Below are 14196 nucleotides of genomic sequence, written 5' to 3' on the forward strand. Positions count from 1 at the left end.
TTAAAGATAAGGCTTTTTAGAAACTTTGTGAGATTTTCTTCCTTACATCTCCCTCAGCTGGTGCATAGTAGAGCCCAGTTGGATCATACTTGTAATCCGGGTCATCGATGACTTTTGAGGTGTAGAAGATGGAGAGGATCGTACGAAGGGTTCGTCTGTCCCAGTCGTCTGTCACTCGGCCTCCATAATTACACTCACCAGTCATGTAGCGGAGGGCATCGAAAGGCACTTCCTGTGAAAAAAAGAGAAATCACACGCTTTAAAAAGAAACCTTTACGACGAGGCAGGCTCTGACAAATCAGAATTACAACATGTACATTAAGGCCTAATAATGTGGAGTGTAGGTTCTTCTGACACGGTGAACCAGGCAGAAATTCACTCAAGATCTTGACTTTGAATAGAAGCTGACATACTAGAAGATGAAAGGTTGGATCAGTGGACATTGTGGCATTTCTTGAGGAGAATCGCACTTACAAATTCAGCACTTGGTTACAAGATGAAAATGTCACTCCGTTCAAAAAAATGCCCTCTGTAGTCTATTCCTGCCATTTTGAATTATCTGCAGCAGAAGAACTTGGAACAGTGGAGGGTTGAAGTGCTATCTGGTTGTAGAAAAATGTCAAGAGGGTTTTTGGATACTGCTGGTAAAAGCGGATACTGGAGTGAAGAGGAATGAACCTGTAAAAGCCAGACTTCTCTGTTATCTGCCGATATAGTGCACTGAAGGATTGGGTGGTGTAATTGCATAATGTTATTTTGTCCCTGAGATAAATATTTTGTTTATTGGAATGTACTTTTGAATGAAGAAACATTGCTGTGTATGTGTGCACCAGCCAGCCAGCATCCAGAAGTAGTAATGTAAGGATATATCACAAGACGGTAAAAATGGATACAAATAAGGGTGGATTAAAATCGATTCAACAAAATCTGTAATATCTGGATATTATTTTTAAACAGTAGAAGGCGCTATCTGCATTATACTCCGCTTGTTCAACATCATGAAGTCTCTTGCGCTGCTCTCTGAAGGTGTTGCTCACAGCGGAGACGCTCAGTGACAGGTCTCCACGAGAGCTTTTTGTCTCCACCACCGGACTGATTCTGACCCGGTTGTGCTCCCGGCTGACACCTGACCACGTTTAAATGCTTATTTTTCTCAATAAGAAGGAGAAAACTAGACACTGTGAGTCTGAAATCTGACCCTGTTCAGTTGTCCTGTTGCAGTAAATCCACATGTTGTAGTCTGAGTCTTCACTCTTATGACCATGCGTCCACAGAGATTATTTATAAGCCTGCTCCTCACGTTGATATTCAGCGTGTTAACATGTTGAACACCTCAATATGATCTGTAGCTGTTTAATACTGTCAGTAATATACACTGTGTCGTGAAGGAACATTTGATTCAGGGAAAAAACACATCTGTCATTATTTCTGACATGGAAAACATTCACGTTTTTTTAATGATTAAATGATAATTGATCGTTAACATTTCCAAAGATCGATCACAGAAAATACTTGAAATTAACATCCCTAATTTAAAGAGATTGACCTTATTTGTTTTAATATTTAATACTTTCATTTGGGAATTGTTCACTTTCCATTTCTCTATAATTGTTCTGAAATTTTCCAACAAGGTATTTTAGGATTTTAGTTTTTTTGCAAGGTGCTGAAAAAAAGTGTGCAGTGGTTTTATTTGAGCTACAACACACCTTAAAAATGAAAAAGGATGACTTTGTTTACAAAGAAATATAAGAGAACAAATTTATATCCCAACTGTCGGGAAAGAATCAGGATTCAAATCGAATCATGGGTTGAGTGTATCCTCACATCCCTATCCAGGAGCCAATATTGGATTGTCTTACTGATGGATACATTGTTGTGAGATACAGTAAACTGTATTACAGAAGTGAAACTCATTCATGTCTTAAGTCTTAAGTACCTGGTACTGTTCAAGGAACATGTGCAGCTGCTGTACAGAGATACGGAGGTCAGTCTCATTGAACTCGTACGGGATGTTCCAGCCTATTGGTCCAAACTTCCTCCTCTCCTGAGTGAGGGCATGGAAGAAGCACAGGCCGTACAGCAGTTTCTTAAAAACAGCCTGAGAGATGGAGACAAGGGAGGGGTGGACAAATAGTGATGGTTGTTTTCCACAGTTCAGACAAGCACTCTCTGAAATGCACAGCGGGTATGATAACAGACACAAAGGAGCGCAAGACACCCACTGTTGTAGGCATAATAGATATGCACAGCAAGTCACCCAGACATGCACACACACACACACACACACACACACACACACACACACACACACACACACACAATCACACACACACAATCACACACACACACACACAAACACACGCACACAAACACTGACCGGCTTGCTGCAGCTACCAAAAAACTCAGGGTCAGAGATGGGGTCCATTAAGAAGGAGCGAGCAATGTTGGCGCGGAGGCCCTTTGGAGCCTCATTGGTCATCTTCACCCCATTCTGAAGCACCGCCACAGGGAAGGTGGGAGAGGGGTAGCTTGTCAGCCACAGCCTGAAGTCTGGGTGGGTAGTGTCAGGGTTCAGCTCCTGCTCACAGCGAAAAAAAAAAAAGTAATATATTGGAGGATATGTATAAACTGATCCTATGTGGTTGCAAGTGCGTGTGTGTGGAATACAACCTCGCAGACTCTCTCCAGTGTAGACATCCACGATGTAGCCAGATGGCAGTTCTGCAGAACCACCCAGGTGCCATCTTTAATGCCTGTCTCAATCATACGCATAGCAATAGGACCCTGGCCTTGGCCCAGAGAAAGGGAGGTCAGCTTGTTACCTGTAAAGCCCTTAAGGATAAAGATAGATACACACACACACACACACACACACAAGCACACACAAGCACACACTCTCACTCAGTCACTTATGTGGCCGACATGTCTGACGGCAGAGAAGCCAAAGTACTTTCAGTGCTTTTAGGAGCTGTGTGGGAGCCTGGGACATCTGGAGCATTCAATTTCTCGTTTCATTTTGAGTTTGTACACACAGCAGGCTTCAAAGGTGGCTGAATTTCCCAGGTGTCTCTGTACCTTTTCATCTCCGAATTTGAGCAACGCAGCCATTGGGTCTGAGCCAGGGGAAAGGATGAAGATGAGTGGAGCACAGCAGTGGCTATCAACATAGGCCTTACTCAGGTTGAAGGGTGGTGCTTCAATGAAGGGACGACCTAAACTGTTGGACACAAATTCCTGGACCATGGGAATGATCTGGTGACACAGAAATGAAATGTGTTACTCTGAGTCTAGCCTTGCAACTTCATGAATTGCCTGAAAATTGGTTGAGTTTCGAGCAGATGGCTGTCTAACATGAGTCTGGTTCTGCTCGAGGTTTCTGCCTGTTAAAAGGAAGTTTGTCCTCTCCGCTGTAACTAGCTAAATACTGCGAGGTGCAATGCTCATGGTGGATTAAGGTGGGGTAAGACCATAGACTGTATAAATAATGGCCGTAGTATCTGTGACGTCACCCATCTGTTCCTGAGCGTTGTTTTGAAGCCAATCATTGACAGCAGCCATATTGGAAATGTGGAACTTAATCAGGCATAGTGTGACGTAAAGAGGCGGAGTTTGAGCCTCCTAGCCAACAACTATGTGTTCCCGCCTGCCAGTGAATACAGTCATGCGTTAGAAAATAATTCACCCCCGTACAGTGTGTGCAGATAGAGGAATTAGCTACATAGAGCCAAGCCGTTTTTTGAACCAGGCTGTAAACATGTTGATTTCTGCTGTAAAGATCGTCTTCTTTGAATTGGTGTGTTTGTGCTTTCTGGTGTTTCTGCAGCCAGCCTCAAGAGGATTCTCGATGAATTGCAGTATATAACACTTCAGCATGGGCTTCATATTTTGAGACTGGAGGTTGCCGCTTGGTGTTGGGTCTGCATGTTCATAATTTGACATAGAGTGGTCTAGACCTGCTCTGTTTGTAAAAGCATCTTGAGATAACGTTTCTTGTGATTTGGTGCTCTACAAATATAGATTGATGACAACTTCTAGAAAAACTGACCTTGTCTGGTCTGAGACAACGGATCACCAGCATCTTCTGAAACTGGCTCAGCTTCTCCTGCCACTCCTCAGGAAAGGGGATCTGATGGGGGTTCTGCAGACATGAACAAAACACAAGTATTGAATTCACACTGGACATAAATACCTCAGATTTCCCCGAGACACACTGGAGAGAACTTTTTTTTGTATTCCATCTGTTGCATGAACCAGAACTCTACAGCCAACTCTTCAGAGACCAGCCTAAATTAAAATGAAGTCATCCAAAAGGAGCCTCTTAGATGAACATGATACTTTTTAGAACAAGTCATTTTTAATGATCAGAAAAGGAGCTCTGTCCCTCATCAGGCAGCCTTTTTCTCAACTATTCTTGGAGGTGGGGCTGCATTTATATTGAGCTGTTGCAAGATTAAGCAATGCAATTAGGTGAAAAGAGGGGTAATCTGTTATATGAATGGGAGGAGAGCAATAGGAGGATATAGATAAATATGTACAAAAACGTACAGAGAAGGAAAGTAAGAGGTAGGTGGGGAAACAGAAAGAGTCACTGGGTACTGGGTCAGAGCAATATGTTTGATTAATTTGAGGCACAAGTGTACAAGTGGAAGTGAGCAATGGTGGCGGGGAGTTGAGGATTTTTTCCCCCCGGGCTGTTTGTGGAGAGTCTTCTGGCTATGTGTGCTGGCAGGTGCACTATCTAAGATCTCTCGGGATTCTTTGTGTATACAGGGAGCGCGTGTGAACCTGAGTGCCTGTGTGCTTGATTGAACAGCTGTTCTTGCATCAAGATTGAATAAATGTGAATTCGACGACTGGAACAAACTAGATTAAATTATAAGAAGTGTTGTGGGTGATTCTGTTGATTATAAATCAAAGATGGTGAGTGTGTATGTGCGTGCATACGTGTGTGCGACAGCCAACAGAGAGGCAATGTGTGCTGCAAATGTGTTTGTGTGCACCATGCGTTGATTCAACAGCTGTTCTCAGGTCTAGATTGTGAAGATGTGACAAGCGCACCCAAAACGGAAAAGATTTAATCAGATACAACTTCAATTCTAGAGTCTCTCATTCAAAGATGGAAAGATAATGTATGAATGTATCATTATCACCTGACAGACAAACAACTTTAATTCACTGTGCTGTTGTTTACAGTGAATTAAATACATAAATATATGTTCTTTGTCATGAAATTAAAATAATAAACCAAAAAGCTAATAAATAGAGTCAGAATTTTAACAATTTATATAAATATTAAAGAGAGTAACATTAGAAGTCATAATGTATGAAAAAAACAATGATTAATGAATAATTTCAGATTTTAAGATGTACATCACAAAGCAGTATGAGTCATTTAAAACTGGGAAAGTTTAGATGCAGAGTACATACGCCAACCGTGCATGCAGCCTGTTACAGACGCTCCTCTTCGTTCATTCTTCTTTCTGATTTTTCTTCATCAAACTTTGTCAGATTTTTCTCTGACAGTTTGTTGAAGCTGTGACCTCTTTTGGTCTTCCGCTGGTGAGAGTTGTGGACTGTTTCTCAAGATGAAATCACCAACTTTAACTTTTACTCACATTACTGTTGCCCTGCAACCCCGCTTTATTTTGTTTTTACTCAGCTGGTTGAGCTGAAGCCGGCCGGCTCATGTGCCGGACTGCTGGATGTTTCTGCAGAGCTCTGGAGATTTGGGACACATGGGGCCTGATCTACTAAGATCCCATATAACGAGCGCTAATATGCGTGTGCAAATAATAATTTTGCATGTGCTATTTCTGGGCGTGTTGCTGGTGATCTACTATGACTGCGTGCGCAAATGATAACAAGTGAAAAGGTGATGCGGACCGCCCTATTTTAATGAGGATTTTGCGTGTGCTATCGGCTGTCACCATGGAGAGTTTGAGAGAGCAGAGTGGTCTTAAGCGATAAATGAAGTTTGAAGCCATGGAGTTGGAGGTCTTTGTGGAGGAGGGAAATAAACACATCGGTGAACTCCAGCAAAGGTGAATGCTGTGAGAAAAAACAGAAGATCTGCAGATGAAATAAACGTATCTGCTCTACTCCAAAACGCAATCAGTGTTTTGATGGAGTGTAGAGAGCGATTTGATGAGGCCTGTCCCTGCTTTTATTTTTTACTCTTCCCGTCAACGTTGCACCTTCTGAGCGCTCATTCTCCAAGTTAAAACTAACTAAAAACCCCTTGATGAGCACGGTGGGAAAGGAGAGACTGAGTGGACATGTCATGCTATCTATTGAGAATGACAGAGCAAAGAAAATGGACATACAGTGCATCGTGGACAAGTCTGCAGAGCTTAAGGCTCCTTCAAACAGTGGTGAGTAGGCCGAGTACTTCATATTGATTATTTGTTTGTATGTGAAGATGTGGGCCGCTGTGCCAATTTGACTAAACTTTATAGCTGTTGATACAGTGACCTACTGTGCTCTCATTAGTTGAAAAAGTTAAAGTGGGTGTGAGAATGATGCGGTCGCTATCCGTGGTGCTGAACTGCTTTGAATTTGTGTTGTTTTATTTATTTATTTGTGTTGTTCTCTTGGTTTGTTAGACTTCATGTCCGTTTGATTGACTTCAAAATGACATAACGGTGTGTAAAAACTGTACTAATGCTTATAAGTTAGCTATATATGTTGTAAAGTTATGATGAGCTTTTCAGTGACCGCAGTAGGGGTGACCCCAAATAGTCGAATATTCCACGATTCGTTCTAACGAGCCTTAGTCAACTGCCAATCTCTTAGTTGAATATTTGCATATGAAATGTGGATCATTCCATTCAAACAATTCTGAGAACAGCTCTTGCAGTGTTAAATCTCCTTAAAGTGGTAATTAAATCTGCCCTGGTAATTAAAGGTGGACCATTCAGCAGAACCTGTGGAGCAGACGTACCTCAGCTGGCCTTTAACCCTCAAAGACCTAGACAGCTGCCGGCAGCTTCTCGTTCTTAAATGTTTGATAACTTTTGGACCGCTAATCCAATCAACAAGCTTTAAAAACTCAGTTACGGCAGATTTTCTCATTCAGCATTTTAAAAGTAAATTCAGGAGAGTCTGGCGCCCCCAAAGATGGTCTAGGTCTTTCAGGGTTAAATCTTTCTACGTTCATAGTTGCTCAAAATGTCAGGAAATAAAACTTCGGTTGATCCAAAAAATAGTGATGAAGATGAGGAGCAGCTTCATGAAGAGGGCTGTGAGATCAAGGATTACCGAACCACACAAAAACTGTACGGGGCCAAAAGAACGAGGAGGGATACCCAAAGCTGTCTGAAGCCTCAAAAACAATCCACAGCATCCCATCCACCTCCACACCATCAGAGAGGATATTCTCAAAGACAGGATTTACAGTCAACAAAGCAAGGAGCGCACTTCTGCCCGTACACACGATGGTTTTCCTCACGTACAATTTGAAAAGACTCAAGCGGACAAAGACGAGATGAAAGACTGTTTTAAAAGGTTCTGTTAAGAGATTTAAAAACCCTTTAGCTGGTTCAGGTTTGATTTTGAACATTATACAAATGTTTAGCTTAAGTTGGACAAACTACCCTCCACAGCGCTGCTCTCCTCTGTGTGAACACTGTTTAAGTATCTCCTGATTCCTTACTGTGCAACGGCGCGTTGTTCCATGTTTAATGGATGGTGGCCTTATTTGAGTTTTCTCTCCTTCATCACCTCGTTGTTTTTGCAATATAGATTTAAAAAATCTAAGTTTTATACTTATAATATTCTGTTGTCCCTTTTACTTTAAGCTATGAGTCTCTTAATTGTAAAGGGTTATGTGTAATATTGTCATGCGGTCACCATCATGCAGACTTTGGGTCAATAAGGAAAAACAACAAACATTCGACTATTCGTCGACTATGTGCAAAATCTGATGAATCAGATTCAACTAAGCAAATCTTTAGTCGGGCTCACCCCTAGACCGCAGCCATGTGTGCGTAACGCTGTGCCAGTTTGCACCTGCATTTCAAACGTGCTAAATAAAGACGCAAAAATACCGCTCGCTATCTGTTTCAGGTTTGATAGATCACATTGCATGTGCTAAATGATTACATTTGCATCTCCTCCTCTCAGTATTTTGCGCGTTCTGATGATCTACATGTATTCTGCATATTCATGAAGGTAAACATGCTAAATGGATAGCGAGTGCTATTTTGCTCATTTGACAGACGCAATCCTCGGTGCTCCCGGTTAGTTAGTAGTAATCAGCTTTGCGCGCTATCAAGTTTGCACGTGTTTTTATACACGCAAACCTTTAGTAGATCAGGCCCCATGGAGGCAGAGGAGGCATAGAGCTACGAGGAGGAGAGCTGGTATAAGGAGATGGAGGTTTACGGAGAGGAGATAGAAGCCGTGTCTCCTGTCTCATCATGGGCAACGTGAGATCTCTGGATAATAAGATGGACAAGCTAACAGGACTAGCCAGGAGTCAGATGGAGTTTCAGGAATGTAGCATGGTGTGCTGCACGGAAACGTGGCTGCATCAGGATACTCCCGACCACAACGTCTCCATTGACGGCTTCCAGACTGTCTGGGCAGACCGGGATAGCAGCGAGAGCGCTGTGGACCTCCGACCATATTATCTGCACAGGGAGATCTCACATGTCATACTGGTAGCTGTTTACATCCCCCCTCTGCCAACCTGACTACAGCATCCAACATTCTCAACGCTGCCATAGCCAGACTCCGGACAGACCACCAGAGTGCCCTCTTCCTGATCTCCAGACAGACCACCAGAGTGCCCTCTTCCTGATCTCCAGACAGACCCCCAGAGTGTCCTCTTCCTGATCTCCGGGGACTTCAACCATGTATTTATTTTCTACATAGCTTGTTATTGTGTGTGTATAACTTATTGTGTATAGAGCAACTGTAATGACTGAATTTCCCTCCCCTGGATAAATAAAGTATTTCTGATACTGATTCTGATAGAATGGTAAATAATCAGTGTTTTGTAATTGTTCATTTGTTTAGCACTTTTTTATATTTTTTCTCATAAAAAAGCCTGAAAGAATAGTATGAAAACCAGCGTGTGAGAGGAGGCTGCAGGAGTGTTATGGCATCCCACAGAGATACCCTGCAGAGTGGAGCCAGTCTGTGGATCACATGAGAAACCCTCCGGAAAATAGCTTTCACCTATTCACACAGACCTTGTTTCCTTTCCCTTTAACACTGTTTTCCTGCAGTTTCCCTGTTTTTAACTCCAATAACTTATTCAACTTCTCCCCCAATCCTCAGACCATTGCTAACCCTTTGAGGATACAGAGGAGAAGTTTTATTTTGTTTGGCTGATAAAGAGAGGGAAAAAGATCATTTCGAGCTCAAATCCTCCCTCGGTCAAGTGTAGTGCTGGTCTAAATAGCAAAGCTCAACACTGACACCGTATTAGCTGCAACTACATTCCAAATTCAGGCTGAAGAAGACAGAACAGTTTATACATTTTGGAATCTGAGAAATGTGTCCTCCCTTTTCAAACAAACTGTTCTGTTATTACCTCACAGAAGCACACAATTTTAAAGGCTGCATTAGATTTGAAAGAATTTGGACTTAATGATGACACAGGATTCATTTCCAGGTTATTGATGCTTCCATACATTTGGCCCAGTCTGTATGCCAAACCCCTAAAACTATGTCCTGCAACCACATTTCAGCTAAAAATTAAGACAGATACAGTTCATGCAAGACACAACCCATGTCCACCATATGGATCAATATGCAGTGCTGGGTAAACTAACTATCTTCTTCTCCTAGTTCTTTGAGTCAGTCTGATTCAATGATGCCTTTACATTTGTGTTGATGCAAAGAAATGCATGTATAAACCCCAGTATGACCCAAGAGAGAAGGAGGGTCAGAAGACACTCACTGGACTGTCGTAAACCTTCTTCCACTCGTTCCTTAGACAAGCCAAGCCACGACGCAGACCTTTGAAACGCTCCATCTCATCCAAGCGGCAAATCTCATCCCAAGACTTCTTAGGGAGCCAGGTGCAGGGATTTGTATGTGGGTTGTCAAGGCCCACACCTCCCGTCAGGAGGAAGCGCCACTCCCCCTCATCCACCTGCAATATTAATTACCATGAAGGAGCTTTTGAAGTGTTTACACAACAGGGGATTAACTACAGTATGTGTTACAGGTAAGGTTGACCATTACTGGGGTTATATTTGACCAATACTATGCAAATTGAAAATACAAGGTACTGATAATGTTTTGCAATCAAAGGGAGGACTGACTTTGAAAGATTTGGCTTACAGGCTTGTTTGTTTATCATACTACTTACTAAAAATCATGTAACACAACAGTATTGAATGGATTTCCAAACATATGGAGCGCCGCCTGCAAGCTAGTTCAGGCAGACAACTCGAGCCGCGCTCATCATACTGACACGTCACCACCTCTCCATCAGCTGATCTCAACATCCTCATTCGGCGGTCTATTTAAACGGCAAGCCTCCTGTCTCTGCCTCTGCTTGCAGTGCTCCTGCTGTTCTGCTCAGTGCTGTGTGAAGTTTGTCCCCACCTCCTCCCCGGCTTCCACCTGCGGGCTCCGAGGGGGTTAGTCCTATCTCATTGCTCCTAATGTCTGCATTTAAATAATCTACGAGGAGTAATGAAATTCGGAGCCCACACGCCAAACACAATACTGTATGCTGCAATAAACTTATTAAGTAAACGTGAGTTGTCTGACTGAACTATTGTTGTTAAGTGTTGTTATAAATCTTGACATTCTGTGTGTGTATATTCCTACCTGCTTTTTGTGCATAAGCAGGTTGACACTAAGGCCGAAGGAAAAAAGCAGCTTATCCTTCTCAAACAGCGAGCGACACACATTGACGTACAGCGAGTAGGTAAAGTGGTCCCTCAGAATCTGTAGTCTGTAAACAGAAACAAACAATTCAATTCTTGCATTCAGACAAAACTCACAAACTCACTGGTTTACAGGGCTACATATGATTTTTCAAGTACAGAATAAAATGCCAGCCATTGTTTGAGGACCCGCTCAAGTGACTTGTACAAACAAGAGTTTGGCTGCTGCATTTGTCAGCTCTGCTCACCTCTGCTCCAAGTCGTCACTCTTGTCTGAGTTGTCAATAGAGCCGATAAAGAGCTTGATAAACCAGGTGAGGGAGTACTGGTACATGGGTTCAATGTTAGCCAGTTCAGCGATGGAGAAGAACAAGATAGCTGAGTGCACAGCAATAGGCGTGTAGCCCATGCGGGTCTCATCAATCTTCTGCTCGGTCACCTCGGCCACAGCCTGCTTCTCTGTGATCTCATTGGCTAGCACTTTGGAGCAGGAGAGGATCTTGACAGCCGTCTCGTCCTCCAGGATGTTGCCCTCGGAAGAGGAGAGCACCTCTAGGATTTGGTCTTCAATCTCCTTCAGTTGGCTGACAAACACACAGGGACAAATCAACATGTCTTCAGTTTCCACTTTAAGAAAAGAGACATTTATCGGATTGTCTAAAATAATTTGACCCGAGCGTGGTGTGTGCTGCACTACCTTTTATTCTCTGCTCCCTGAAGAATGAGAGCCTGCTTCTCTTCCTCCAGGTCCGGCCTTTCTCGGGCAACCACAATGCCTAGCAGCTGGTCTTGGATGCCCTCCGGGGTGATCATGAAGTTTAAAAGTGTCACCTTTGGTATATAAGATAAGAACAGACATAGAGGCATGATTGTGTGTGAGTTTCAGGGTTGTGGTGCCCCACCCATGCTCCCTGGCCCTTCAGTAACATGCTTTGCAGTGCAGTGTTGATCATCTTGGCTTTAGTACTGTACTCTCCTTTAACCTCCAAGCCAATCAATTCCAATAACCACTCCAGCCTCAGCAGAGTACAGGTGGGATGCATTTACTTCCTTTCTTTTCTGCAAAAAGGGTTGCAGCTGGAGGTAGAGGAGTGTGTCTTTTACCACAGCCTCAGTCATTCTGCTCTGCACTTACCCAGAGGTTAAAAGCCTATATCTGCTACCTACTCTCTGCCCTAATAAACGAGCGCACTTCTCCGAGGCCTAACTCCATTTCTATTGATGCTGCAGACCCACTCAGCTGGTGGTAAAGACTCTGAGCCAATATAAATCTCTAGTTAGTCCTTTTCACACATACACCCTCCTTCCCTGCTTCCCTCCGTCCCTTGAGCTCCTTAAGGGTTTCTTAGATGCTTGTCCTCTTGTATTTGAAAGTATTGCATTTCAACCAGGGCGTAATGGCAATAATGGAGACCTCATAGTGTACTGTACTGTAGGCGAAAAAAGATTTAAGCAGAAGGGAAAAAATAAGGATTGAGTAAGTTGTGAAAAATGAGTTGAATCTGTCTAATAGCTGCCCATAAAGTGCAGGGCCCTGCAAATAGATGCCTGAAATGTGATATTCAGTAATGCTTTCCAACCTCTTGCCTTCCTATAATGCAATTCTCTTTAATGCCTCTTTTCTTGGAAATATATTTATTTATTTTGGACTGTATTCTATTGGGGAGTGGGACCAGAGAACAATCAATCCTGGTGATATAGGGTAAAAGGTGCCGCTATTTGGGTGGTAATGATAAGTGGGAACTAACAGGAAAAGAAGGGCTCATTTATCTGAAGGAAAAGGCAGGTTATTTATGGAACAAAGGTCCGTCATTTTGCAATGAAGCTGAAATTTTGAAATTCTATGCAGTGCTGTGCCAAAATAATCATAACATTCCACCTAAAGCTCAACACAAAAAATCTGCTAAAATAGGAATACAAATTGTAAGAGCCACGATGACCCCACACACAGACACACACAAAATGTCCCATAGACATCTGCACGTTTGAGGTTGAGTGCCATGAATGGAAAATGAAGTGTGTCCCACATAGCACGGTTATACTTCACAAACATGAACCGTAGTACTGAAAGTCAGTTCTATCATTTGGCTTAACATTCACACGGGAAAAGAAAACAAACAAGGTTGACTGTTGCTATTAGTTGAGATGAAAACAATACTTTAAAAGCAAAGGAAAGCAGATGTCTGTGTGGGTTCCAGTTCGAGCCTCTATTCTATTAGTGCCTTCTGTGTTGGCAGCAGCTCTGTTGTGGAAGATACATCTACCCTTTGTTGCAGGGGTGATTAAAAAACCCAATACCATCTGCATGGAAGGGTTAGGAAAAGGCATGGAGGACAGCAGAGGGAGCCTCTACATAACTATGACACTGGCTGCACACAGCAAAGGCATGAGGCTTCTACCAAAGTACAACTGCTGCCATGACTGAAGTTTGGATAAGACTCATGACTCTCGAAAACTACATGATGGGAGAACCTGTACGTGTCACAGCATCGTGGTAATGCTAAACATTGGGAATGATAAGTTACTGCAATGCTGAAAGTCTTGTCAATCTATATCCCCTGTCTTTGTAAATATCATCATTATACATTTTAGAAAATACCTTCAAATCTAACCGTTATGCAGCAGAATGGTTGAAGAATACTTCAACCATGCTTCAACCCTGCATCCTCTAAAATAATCACAAAGTGCCTCACAGTGTGAGGCGAGTTAAAGTGTACCATGATATCAATAAATGTAGCAGCACCTGAGGCAGTTTCCCATACCATACCTTGACAGAGGTTTCAGGCAGGTAGTGTGGGTTGCGTAGCTTCGTAGTGATGTAGAAGCGGAAGTCTGGAGAATATTCAATGGTTGAGTCTCCGAGGCGGATACACATGGCACCGCCCTGTTTAAAGGTCTGTCTCAGCAGCAGAGGCTCCAGGATAGGGTCCAGCTCTTCACCCACATTCTCCAGCAGCACTGAAAGTGAATGTTCAATATGTATAAATATTTTGTTACCAGTAGAGACTGACTCCATTCTGGACTTTACAGGCATTTCTTTGGTCTCAGATATTTCCAATTCATCTTTTATAAAAGTACAAGCACTTTAATTTCCTTACGTAGAAAAATGATTCTAGTTGGGGTTTTTCACAGCAATCTAAAGTCCAGGTTAATAATGAGTAAGGGACTCGCCTTTGCTTTTCTGCCTCCTTGATCTATGACAGCGCTCCCTTCAGGTCATAATACAGTGGGCTCATACTGCCTTTAAAATATGGCTTTTTAAGCAACTGTTATCATAATGAGTATTTTGTTGGCTTTTATTTCCCTTGATATGTTTTACTTCTTATAAGTATGTCGTACAGACCCTGTA

General features: G+C 42.7%; 1 protein-coding gene across 1 annotated transcript in view; it reads right to left on the bottom strand.

The window, feature by feature from the left end:
* Positions 1–14196, bottom strand: part of dnah7 (dynein, axonemal, heavy chain 7) — a 103362-nt gene that overhangs the window by 17508 nt on the left and 71658 nt on the right. The window contains exons 50-60 of the mRNA XM_034693671.1: positions 13615–13805; positions 11545–11678; positions 11096–11431; positions 10789–10915; positions 9908–10102; positions 4046–4138; positions 3076–3252; positions 2671–2832; positions 2378–2578; positions 1937–2098; positions 47–232 (exon numbers count right to left, since the gene is read on the bottom strand). Of these exons, the coding sequence (XP_034549562.1) occupies positions 47–232; positions 1937–2098; positions 2378–2578; positions 2671–2832; positions 3076–3252; positions 4046–4138; positions 9908–10102; positions 10789–10915; positions 11096–11431; positions 11545–11678; positions 13615–13805 (1964 nt within the window). The remainder of the gene's footprint in view (positions 1–46; positions 233–1936; positions 2099–2377; positions 2579–2670; positions 2833–3075; positions 3253–4045; positions 4139–9907; positions 10103–10788; positions 10916–11095; positions 11432–11544; positions 11679–13614; positions 13806–14196) is intronic.

The sequence above is a fragment of the Notolabrus celidotus genome, chromosome 10, assembly GCF_009762535.1.
Source record: "Notolabrus celidotus isolate fNotCel1 chromosome 10, fNotCel1.pri, whole genome shotgun sequence".
In the NCBI taxonomy this organism is placed as follows: Eukaryota; Metazoa; Chordata; class Actinopteri; order Labriformes; family Labridae; genus Notolabrus; species Notolabrus celidotus.